We start from the raw sequence: 12,313 nt of genomic DNA, 5'->3' as shown, positions 1-12,313 counted from the left end.
ACACACACACACACACACACACATTCTTAAATAAGACCAACATAAAAAAGAAATGCACATATTCACATATATTTTATGTACAGAGTAGTTTCCATTTATAATGGCACTAGAGTATGAATTTGGCAATCAACTATAAGTAATATAATTATTTCTAAGTGATTTTTTTTTTAGAAATACTTGCTGTAGCCCAGGTGTTAGTAAAGATTGTAAAGGTCTTCTACATCAAGTTATGCTTACAATTATCCACTTTTCTTAACTAGGCTATCTGGGTTGTCTAAGAAACATTTTTTTCTTTTCTTGTCATGGCGTATTACACATCAACAAGAAAATATGACACAGTCCATGAATATCCTCACCCTGAAATTACCTTTATGGGAAATGCATTCTCTTTTACTGCCTAAGAGCATGTATGAAGGGAACTCCTTGTTGGTACTGATACTGTGACTAGCACTGGGGACACAACCACTTCATTGCATTTATGTAAGAAGATGCCTCATTAGCCAAATACTTTTAGTCATTGCAGTACTAACATTCAGTAATGATCAACAACAACATACCACAGACTTATTCTTCTGTAATACTTCAAAACAGTAAGAATACATCATTCAAAATTAGCTTATAGCAGTGGTAGTCAATAGGCAGAAAACCAGCAGTACATTTAGAAAAAATCTTGTTTCAGCTTTTGAACAGTACAGCAATTATATGAATCCCTTGCTTTCTTGTTTTCTTTTATTTAGCATTGTTGAACTGAACACACCGTCTTATATATTTTTTTTATTGGCAACTGAATCTGTTCTGTTGTGCTAAAAGCTGCATTTACTGTTTTAGACCAATGGTAACATTGTGCATTGATCAGTTTCCATCAGGATTGTTCAGTGGATAGCAGCATGTGTAAATGACACAGAGGACCATCGGTTAGTAGAGGGTAGTGTGCATTGGCTGCTGTAGCCTTTTTTGCAAGTTTCCACCTCTCCCTTCTCTATGGCTAACTGTAGAACAACTCTATAACTCTATAAAACAACCGTCATCAGTAGGTTTAACATAACGACTTCATGTTCACTGGGACAGTTTATGCTTTTTAAATCTTAGGTACCTTCCACTTGTTTCTTTAAGAGAAGCAGGACTACACTTACCAGAATACATTGGGGTAGGAGTTAAAAAGCCTTGAACTGTCCCAAACTGCCCCAGTGAACATGAGTCATATTGTAGCCCTAGTCATCGGTAAGTTTTTAGCTAATACACAATTAAGATCGCCCTTCACAAGGACAAAGAAACAACTTATGAGTACTACAAACCCCATCTTTGTAGTAGCTGTTCGACGCGGATTAAAAATGATTACTGGTAAAACCTATGATATAATGCTCTTTTTTTATAACACTTACAAATCAATGTGTATTTGTGCTATTCTGTTGCGTACTCATGACTCAGTAATGGACACAATATTGTACTGTACTACACGTTGTATGAAACTTAACTTTGCAAGCAATGGAAGCACAACAGACAGAACTCCGGCCACGACACATTTAAACCCTAACTTTGATATTCCATCATTCCATAATCCACCAAACTCTGCTATGTGCAAAGCTTAGCAATGAATATGCAGATGTAATGGTGATCAAAACTGTCAACGTTTTGCAATCCAAGTGATCCTTACAACACAAGCAATTAAAATGTTTCCTGTTTGAAGTATCTGCAGATCACATTATGTGTTCGTGCTAATATTATTAATGAAGATCTACCACTTCTCCCACTTGCTGTAGCCTGTTATTTTTGTACTGAATGTAAAATAACTATATATTTATTATTATCTGTAAGGTGTTTTTAATTTCAATTCACTCATTTTTCTGCTATTTTCTGTTCTTGTGCTTCAATTTGGTTTGCAACAATTTGCTTTGTTTTTGCAATTGTGAAACACAACGTTTGGGTCTGTTAACAAAGAAACAGTTTTTGGCAGGGAAGGATAAAGTAAACTATTGAAGAACTCTGAAACCAGCAACAACATGTGTAATAACCTTCTTATAATTTAGTCAGTCATGAAAAGAAGTAGCCACCAACTGAGATTTGATAGTGCTGGGCTGTCTTAGTAACAGATAAAATACAGTGTGGCCCACATCTGGCAAAACATATACAGGCCTGCTGCACACAATACAGACCTGTGCAAGAATCAGAAGGCTGATTGGCGTTCATTGAAAAGGTGAATACAGTAGATACAGGCTAAATAAACAGCTGGGTTGGGTTTACATGCTGTTGAACTCTGGTAGGCCATGCTTGAGCCTGGATGCTCGGAGTTTCTCCACTTTGATTTTGGCCCTGAGCAGCTCTTCCTCCAGCTGCTGTTTTCTCTTGAGCCCTTCCCGTTTCAGTTCGATGTACAGGCCCAGCTTCCTGTGGTTCTCAATGCTCAGCTCCTGCTCCTTTTTTGACAGCTGCAGTGCTTCCAGCTGGTGCATTGTGGCTGCCTGGCTCAGGCTTTCTCCCGTTGGGGGCCTCGATAATGTGTTTGTTTGAGGGGAGAGGGAAGTAGATGAAGACGACAGCACAACCATCATATTAACAGAAGATGGACAAGACGAAGCAGAGCTGTCCACAGCATTATCAGGATCTTCATTCCCAATCTCCATGCTGTCAGTCAGATGTGGTCCCAGAGGTTTTGCATCTTCATTTGAAAGTACCTCTGTGTTAGGGGCTGCAAGAAGGGAGGGCAGTCGGGTCTCCGAGCTTGTGGGCTGGGAACTGAGATACCCAGGCTCCTCTCTGTAAGATGACTGGCTAGAAGGAAATCTAGATCAGAATGAACACAATACCGTGAACAAATTCCCGTAACTCTACTGCAACCATTTGACAAATTACTGTAACTCTCAATTGTACGTCTGGGTATTGTTTTTGTACAGGACATGCCATGTTGTCGTTCAGGTATCCATTTTTAAAACTATACATGTAGTAAAGATTTGATGTTCAAATGTGCATTTCACTTGCATAAAAAATGTTCGTTCATTAATAAGGGTAAACACACGTATTGCAAACAGGAATTATTTTATTACTGTTAACTTTTTTAGAGAATAAAATACAAAAATTATATTTTATGTTTTTTGTTTTTTTGTACTGTCATTCAATTGAAAGTTTAAAGCTTTGGAGGCAGAGCGGGAGGATAATGAACGGTCTCCTCTAAAACCCAATAGGCTTAGACGATCTATGAAGTTTATGATTTAAATGAGAAATTGTCAGTGTGAGAAATCAAACTCAGGGACCAGTAAAGTAGACACACTGAAAATATTTAAAAGTAGCTTCAAATGTGATTTTAAAATGATATTATATATATATATATATATATATACACACATATATACACATATATACATACACACAGTGCCTTGCATAAGTATTCACCCCCCCTTGGACTTTTCCACATTTTGTAGTGTTACAACCTGGAATTAAAATGGATTTAATTGGGATTTTTACCATTTGATTTACACAACACACTTAACACTTTGAAGGTGCACATTTTTTTTATTGTGACACAAAAGTTAATTAAACCAAAAAAAAAAAAAAAATACATTTGTTGGTTGCACAAGTATTCACCCCCCTGAGTCAATACTTGGTTGAAGCACCTTTGGCAGCAATTACAGCTGTGAGTCTTTTTGGGTAAGTCTCTACCAGCTTTGCACATCTGGATCCTGCAATTTTTGCCCATTCTTCTTGGCAAAATTGTTCAAGCTCTGTCAAGTTGGATGGGGACCGTTGGTAATCAGCAATTTTCAAGTCTTGCCACAGATTCCACCGTGTAACAAATTATTATTTTTTTTTTTGGTTCCTGGGTAGTAAGTGTTATTTCCTAATTGCTTATGCCTCAAAAGTATAGAAAATGGCTATTATTCCCCACAAACTTTGCTTTTGTGACCAGGACAGTGATATTTTGAAATGTACCTATTTCCAATGAGAAAACTGGCAAATTTGTGTCTTTTCGTTCACATAAAGTCAGAAAAAAACAACATATGAATCCAAATTAACATGTTTTTATACTAAAGTAATACAAAAATGACTACAAAAGATTTAGAAGTGAGTAGTTTTTCGAGATTTACGATTATACTGTAAATCACTTACACGAATCAGCCCCCAAATGTAGTCTCCCATCATGTTCTCGTTATACTGTCCTTGGTAGCGGCGTTCAAAGTCCAGTATATCCTGGTGGAAGCGCTCGCCTTGCTCCTCCGAGTACGCTCCCATGTTCTCCTTGAATTTATCAAGATGAGCATCAAGGATATGGACTTTGAGGGACATCCTACAGCCCATTGTGCCGTAGTTCTTCACCAGAGTCTCAACCAGCTCTGCATAGTTTTTGGCCTTGTGATTGCCCAGGAAGCCCCGAACCACTGCGACAAAGCTGTTCCAAGCCGCTTTCTCCTTACTAGTGAGTTTCTTGGGGAATTCATTGCACTCCAGGATCTTCTTTATCTGTGGTCCGACGAAGACACCGGCTTTGACTTTTGCCTCAGACAGCTTAGGGAAAAAGTCTTGAAGGTACTTCAAGGCTGCCGACTCCTTATCTAGAGCTCTGACAAATTGTTTCATAAGGCCCAATTTGATGTGCAGTGGTGGCATCAGCACCTTCCGGGAGTCCCAGCCGTACTCATCATACTTCAAGGCATCCAGCAAGGTCTTGATGCTGTTGTAATCCTCTTTGAGGTGCACCGAGTGAGCCAGGGGAAGAGACGGGTACTTGTTACCATTATGGAGCAGCACGGCTTTGAGGCTCCTGGATGAGCTGTCAATGAAGGACAGTATAACGAGAACATGATGGGAGACTACATTTGGGGGCTGATTCGTGAAAGTGATTTACAGTATAATCGTAAATCTCGAAAAACTACTCACTTCTAAATCTTTTGTAGTCATTTTTGTATTACTTTAGTATAAATACATGTTAATTTGGATTCATATGTTGTTTTTTTCTGACTTTATGTGAACAAAAAGACACAAATTTGCCCGTTTTCTCATTGGAAATAGATCAATTTAAAAATATCACTCCTGGTCACAAAAGCAAAGTTTGTGGGGAATAATAGCCATTTTCTATACTTTTGAGGCATAAGCAATTAGGAAATAACACTTACTACCCAGGAACAAAAATTGTGTTACATAGTGTTCTCAATCGGATTGAGGTCTGGGCTTTGACTGGGCCATTCTAAGACATTCAGGTTCTTGTTTTTAAACCACTCCAGTGTAGCTTTGGCTGTGTGTTTAGGGTCATTGTCCTGCTGGAAGGTGAACCTCCGCCCCAGTCCCAGGTCTCTTGCAGACTGAAACAGGTTTTCCTCTAGAATTTCCCTGTTTTTGGCTCCATCCATCTTGCCCTCAATCCTGACCAGTTTCCCAGTCCCTGCCGATGAAAAGCATCCCCATAACATGATGCTGCCACCACCATGCTTCATCGTGGGGATGGTGTTCTCAGGGTGATGAGCAGTGTTGGCTTTGCGCCACACATAGCATTTTGCGCTAAGGCCAAAAGTTCAATTTTGGTCTCATCAGACCAGAGAACCTTTTTCCATATGTTTGCTGTGTCTCCCACATGCCTTTTGGCAAAAATCCAAATGGGATTTGATATGGTTTTTATTCAGCAATGGCTTTCTTCTCGCCACTCTTCCATAAAGCCCAGCTTTGTGGAGCGTTCGGGTTATAGTTGTCCCATGGACGGTTTCTCCCATCTCAGCTGTGGATCTCTCCAGCTCCTTCAGAGTTACCATTGGCCTCTTGGTTGCTTCTCTGACTAATGCCCTCCTTACCTGGTCACTGAGTTTTGGCGGACGGCCTTCTCTAGGCAGAGTCGCGGTTGTGCCATATTCTTTCCATTTTTAATAATGGATTTAACAGTGCTCCGGGGGATGTTCAAAGTTTGGGATATTTTTTTATAACCTAACCCTGATTGGTGCTTCTCCAGAACTTTATCCCGAACTTGTTTTGATAGCTCCTTGGTCTTTATGATGCTGTTTGTTTAGATATGCTCTCTAACAAACTCTGGGGCCTTCCAGAAGCAGGTGTATTTAATCTGAGATCATGTGACACTTTAATTGCACACAGGTGGACTCCATTCAACTAATTATGTGACTTCTGAAGGCAATTGGTTGCACCAGAGCTTATTTAGGGGTGTCACAGCAAAGGGGGTGAATACTTATGCAATCAAGACTTTTCAGTTTTTTATTTGTAAATAATTTTGAAAAATATGTAGATTTTTTTCCCCACTTCGACATTATGGACTATTTTGTGTAGATCAGTGACAAAAAATCCTAATTAAATCCATTTTAATTCCAGGTTGTAACACTACAAAATGTGGAAAAGTCCAAGGGGGGTGAATACTTATGCAAGGCACTGTGTGTATGTATATATGTGTATATATGTGTATATTTGGTATGTCATAGAATAAAGCAAAGAAGCTGTGAAAAGAGATGAATTATTGCTTATTCTACAAAGATATTCTAAAATGGCCTGGACACATTTGTTGGTACCTGTGGCAAAGTGCCCCGCCCCTGTGTGCATTTGTGTGTTTTGTGTATGTATGCGTGCGTATGTTAATGTTGGTGTATAGATTGGTACACGGGATATAAACGGGTCTGTGTTTCACGTGTATTTAAAAAGTGTATATTTGTATTTAGGCACGGGATTGCACATCACGCACGTGCATTTAAAATATAATATGTGAGCACGGGGTTGCACAGAATTAATTCACGTGCTGGGATTCAAGTGAATAATTAATTAGTAATTGAATCCCAGCACAACAGTATATATAGATGCACGTTTCTTTCACTCAGGGTTGGGTGTTCGGAAGAGGAGAACGGGTGAGAGAGAGAGGAGAAACTAGAACGTAAAATCATTAAACGTAAAGATAAGTGTGTGTACTCACCGTGTTTGTTTGTCTCCGTGCACCGTTTGTGTTTAGTGCGTTTTGTCTGTCTGTTTATTTTGGCGTCAAGTGCCGGGTCCTGTTTTGTGTTCTGTTCAAACCTTTTATTTTCTGTGCTGTTAATTATTAAATGCTGAGCGCGATCACGCGCTCAGCTTAAACAAACCACATCTCTCTGTTTATTTACTTCCTGCTTCTGGTCTGACGCCACCCACTCTGGCCGTCTTTGTGACACGTGGTGTCAGAAGTGGGATCGACAGCGCCTCCAGGACTCAGGCCAGAGCAGGAACCGCAGTTTGGATTTAAAAAAAAGAAAAAAAAAAAAAAAAAATGGCAGAAGACGCCATCAAAGTGCGGGACTGGATGCTGGAGAATGCTGGGCTGGAGGCCCAGTCTCTGCCCATAGTCGTCCAGGCCCTGTGGATGATGGACAGTGAGAGATGGGAGGCCTATCAGGAGGAACACACCCCAAACACCTTGGAGGAAGGTGTGGAGTTTGTCCTCAGCTACCTGGAGGCAACCATAAATGGAACAGCAGCCCAGGTAGCAGGACCGCCAGCAGAGGAGTACCTGCTGTCCCCATCTCCACCAGCAGAGGGTGAGTACCTGCTGTCCCCATCTCCACCAGCAGAGGGTGAGTACCTGCTGTCCCCATCTCCACCAGCAGAGGGTGAATGCCTGCTGGTTTTGCCTTCACAGCCCAAATGGGAGGAGCCCGAACGTCCTACGCCTGAGTGGGAGGAGCCCGAACGTCCTACGCCTGAGTGGGAGGAGCCCGAACGTCCTACGCCTGAGTGGGAGGAGCCCGAACGTCCTACGCCTGAGTGGGAGGAGCCCGAACATCCTACGCCTGAGTGGGAGGAGCCCGAACGTCCACAGCCCAAGAGGGGGGAGTCGGTGCGTCCACAGCCCAAAAGGGAGGAGTCGGTGCGTCCACAGCCCAAAAGGGAGGAGTCGGTGCGTCCACAGCCCAAAAGGGAGGAGTCGGTGCGTCCACAGCCCAAAGGGAGGCAAGTCGGGGCTTCCACAGCCCTGGGACCCAAGCCACCAGCAGAGGGAAAATGCCTGCTGGTTCAGCCCCAAGAGCCAGAAGGGGAGGGGTTACAGGCTCAACCCCCTGAAAATTTTTTGGGGGGAGAAGGGCAGGATGCTGGTGTCCCCCAGCAGCCTCTCGCTATGCTGCTGAAGGCAGCACGGTGCGCACATGCCCAGCCGCCACAGCAGAGGGAGCCAGCACCGCCAGGAGCAGAGGAGCTGGAGCTGCCTCTGCCTCCACCACCTCCAGGAGCAGAGGAGCAGGAGCTGCCTCTGCCTCCACCACCTCCAGGAGCAGAGGAGCAGGAGCTGCCTCTGCCTCCACCACCGCCAGGAGCAGAGGAGCTGGAGCTGCCTCTGCCTCCACCACCGCCAGGAGCAGAGGAGCTGGAGCTGCCTCTGCCTCCACCACCGCCAGGAGCAGAGGAGCTGGAGCTGCCTCTGCCTCCACCACCGCCAGGAGCAGAGGAGCTGGAGCTGCCTCTGCCTCCACCACCGCCAGGAGCAGAGGAGCTGGAGCTGCCTCTGCCTCCACCACCGCCAGGAGCAGAGGAGCTGGAGCTGCCTCTGCCTCCGCCCGGAGCAGAGGAGCAGGAGCTGCCTCTGCTGCCCGTACCTCCGCAGGGAGTACGGTGGCCGGAGCCCCAGAAAGGGGAGCTGCCGGCCACGAAGAAGGGGGAGGAGGTCTGGAGACCACTTTCCCCAGCAGCAGTTTCGCTGCAGGAGTTCTTGTGGCCGGAGCCCCACAGGAGGGAGCTGCCGGCTATGAAGAAGGGGGAGGTCGGGGGACCACCTGCCCCCGCAGCTTTTTCGCTGCAGGACGGGACCAGCATGTTGTCAGCTGTGCCACTACCGGCAGGGGAGCTGACAGCATTGCCAGCCATGGGCCTACTGAAGCCTCCCTTCCCAGCCCGAGACTTTGTCCTGGACTGCTGGATTTTTAAGGGGGGAGGTGGCCGTTGAGGCCATGTGTGCTGCGCACAAGGGGGGGTATATGTGGCAAAGTGCCCCGCCCCTGTGTGCATTTGTGTGTTTTGTGTATGTATGCGTGCGTATGTTAATGTTGGTGTATAGATTGGTACACGGGATATAAACGGGTCTGTGTTTCACGTGTATTTAAAAAGTGTATATTTGTATTTAGGCACGGGATTGCACATCACGCACGTGCATTTAAAATATAATATGTGAGCACGGGGTTGCACAGAATTAATTCACGTGCTGGGATTCAAGTGAATAATTAATTAGTAATTGAATCCCAGCACAACAGTATATATAGATGCACGTTTCTTTCACTCAGGGTTGGGTGTTCGGAAGAGGAGAACGGGTGAGAGAGAGAGGAGAAACTAGAACGTAAAATCATTAAACGTAAAGATAAGTGTGTGTACTCACCGTGTTTGTTTGTCTCCGTGCACCGTTTGTGTTTAGTGCGTTTTGTCTGTCTGTTTATTTTGGCGTCAAGTGCCGGGTCCTGTTTTGTGTTCTGTTCAAACCTTTTATTTTCTGTGCTGTTAATTATTAAATGCTGAGCGCGATCACGCGCTCAGCTTAAACAAACCACATCTCTCTGTTTATTTACTTCCTGCTTCTGGTCTGACGCCACCCACTCTGGCCGTCTTTGTGACAGTACCCCTTAGAAAAGATAATAAATAATTGGATTATAGTGATATTTCAAACTAATTAGTTTCTTTAATTAGTATCACCCATGTCTCCAATCTTGTAATCAGTCATTCAGCCTATTTAAATGGAGAAAAGTAGTCACTGTGCTGTTTGGTATCATTGTGTGCACCACACTGAACATGGACCCCAGAGAAAGCAAAGGAGAGAGTTGTCTGAGGAGATCAGAAACAAAATAATAGACAAGCATGGTAAAGGTAAAGGCTACAAGACCATCTCCAAGCTTGATGGGCTCCATGGAAGAAGACCCAGGAGGACTCCAGCTTTGAAAGTAAAACATAAAAAAGCCAGACTGGAATTTGCTAAAATGCATATTGACAAGCCACAATCCTTCTGGGAGAATGTCCTTTGGACAGATGAGTCAAAACTGGGGCTTTTTGGCAAGTCATATCAGCTCTATGTTCACAGACGAAAAAATGAAGCTTTCAAAGAAAAGAACACCATACCTACAGTGAAACATGGAGGAGGCTCGGTTATGTTTTGGGGCTGCTTTGCTGCGCCTGGCACAGGGTGCCTTGAATCTGTGCAGGGCACAATGAAATCTCAAGACTATCAAGGCATTCTGGAGCAAAACGTACTGCCCAGTGTCAGAACGGTCTGTCTCAGTCACAGGTCATGACTCCTCCAACAGGATAATGACCCAAAACACACAGCTAAAAGCACCCAAGAATGGATAAGAACAAAACATTGGACTATTCTGAAGTGGCCTTCTATGAGTCCTGATCTGAATCCTATCGAACATCTATGGAAAGAGCTGAAACTTGCAGTCTGGAGAAGGCACCCATCAAACCTGAGACAGCTGGAGCAGTTTGCTCAGGAAGAGTGGGCCAAACTACCTGTTAACAGGTGCAGAAGTCTCATTGAGAGCTACAGAAAACGTTTGATTGCAGTGATTGTCTCTAAAGGTTGTGCAACAAAATATTAGGTTAGCGGTCCCATCATTTTTGTCCATGCCATTTCCATTTGTTTTATTATTTACAATATTATGTTGAATAAAAAATCAAAAGCAAAGTCTGATTTCTATTAAATATGGAATAAACAATGTGGATGCCAATTACTTTTGTCAGTTTCAAGTTATTTCAGAGAAAATTGTGCATTCTTTGTTTTTTGTGGAGGGGTACCAACAAATTTGAGCACGTCTGTACATATAACATTTTTTTTGTTTGTTTTTAATTTCCCAATATTGAGTTATAATTTTTTATAGGCTTTAACCTGGTCTGGAGAGTCCTAACTGCCTTGACTGAATGAACTTCCTTTCCTTTCAAATCACGTGACAGGATGAACTTTCAAACCCACTGACTGACTATACACATACAGAGAGGGAGCAGATGGGACTGGCAAAGTTGAAAGGTCCTGTTATCACATCATTTAAATGAGGAAGGCTGTTCAGTCGCAACACTTAGGATTCTTCAGACAAGCTCTAAGCAAGCTCAAAGACAGATTTAGAGAAAAATAATAACTGAATATTGGAGCAGAACCATTGAGATGCATTGCAAACACCATTAAAATAAACAAATAAAAAAGACATTTGAAGCTACTTCCTCTTTAACATAATCACAAATGAAGAACGAGAATATCAACCCCCTTACCTGTGGAAACAGCTATTCTCCTTGTTCTGGAGGTTCTGGAAGAAGGCTGGTACCATGAGAAGAAGCCTCCTGGTTGGCTCAGAGAGCTGCTGCCGGTACTCAGGCTGGGCCCGCTGCCGCTGCACCAGCTCCTGCTTGGCGTTCTCCTTGAGCCGCTTGTAGAGCGTGCGGAGGCCTTGTGCGGTGCGAGGAGGGCGCTCCCCTTCCAGGGCATTGTAGTACTCCGCCACGGCTTCCCAGCAGCGGTTCTTCTCCACGATGGCTGAGTGCTTGTGCTTGTGCTCCTCGATCACCCGCACGTGGGGCCTCACCAGTCGCAGAAGGTCAATCTTTTCTGCCTCTGTGAAGTTGGTGGAGCGTGCTTTCCCAACCATTTTGTTGCTCCCCTCCTAGAAGATGCTCCGTCATAAACACAGACCACCAACAAAGGCCATGAATCTCTTCAAGCCTTCCCGGTTACATATCACTACCTTGATCACTGATGTCCTTTTTTAAAATGGAAGGGCCCACGTCTTTAGATTCTTCCCTCAAAAACAAAGTTCTTGCCAGGTCCTGTTCATAGTGAACAATATATTATATATATATATATATATATATATATATATATATATATATATATATATATATATATATATATATACCCTTTTTTCTGATTCACAGAAAACAATTAATAATTAGCACTCCTCTTTAATAATATTTTCAGAAAGATTGCCAAGGTATTTGCAGGTAAACATGGCCCTTTCCATATCTTTTACTATTGTGCACCTTAGAGGCTTTGAGGTAGTCAGCAAGCACCAACAGCTGCTGAACAGAGAAAACTGAAGGGTCTAAATTTCTACTAAACTAGCAGCTTTTCTAACAACCGAATTCCAAGCAAAGCAATTTCTACAGTGAAATGTAACCAGATGGAGGTTGTGTGCAAGATGTGTTGATCTTTTTGGTATTGTTTAGGTTTTGCAAAGCCCTCACTGCTTGCCTTCATTCTGTTTCCACAGTGCTTGAGCTGTGTGTGTGTGTGCGAGTGTGTTTTTTTCTTCTTCTTTTAAACCAGCCCCCTAGAGGCAATCTCATTTCCTCTAGCAGATTAGGCTGAATTGAAGTCTGTTTTTCAGTAGGTTGTCAGGCT

At 43.3% G+C, this 12,313-nt stretch overlaps 1 protein-coding gene across 1 annotated transcript; it reads right to left on the bottom strand.

Moving 5' to 3' along the window:
- Window positions 1-1,893: 1,893 nt before the first annotated feature.
- LOC117400026 (fibrinogen silencer-binding protein-like) lies at window positions 1,894-11,636 on the bottom strand. The gene is made up of 2 exons (XM_033999481.2): window positions 11,188-11,636; window positions 1,894-2,781 (listed from the first exon to the last, which is right to left on the bottom strand). The coding sequence occupies exons 1-2, from the start codon at window positions 11,559-11,561 to the stop codon at window positions 2,238-2,240; spliced, it is 918 nt and encodes a 305-aa protein (XP_033855372.2). The 5' UTR covers window positions 11,562-11,636; the 3' UTR covers window positions 1,894-2,237.
- Window positions 11,637-12,313: the final 677 nt, after the last annotated feature.

This window comes from Acipenser ruthenus, chromosome 4 (assembly GCF_902713425.1).
Source record: "Acipenser ruthenus chromosome 4, fAciRut3.2 maternal haplotype, whole genome shotgun sequence".
Lineage (NCBI taxonomy): Eukaryota > Metazoa > Chordata > Actinopteri > Acipenseriformes > Acipenseridae > Acipenser > Acipenser ruthenus.
This window is presented reverse-complemented; position numbering and strand designations above follow the sequence as displayed.

Bases quoted from the DNA above. Each gene is read 5' to 3' on its own strand.
- LOC117400026 (XM_033999481.2), bottom strand. From the start codon at position 11,561: ATGGTTGGGAAAGCACGCTCCACCAACTTCACAGAGGCAGAAAAGATT. The intron at 2,782-11,187 runs GTAAGGGGGTTG...ATTCTGATCTAG, and splicing joins GAGAATAGCTGTTTCCACAG to ATTTCCTTCTAGCCAGTCAT.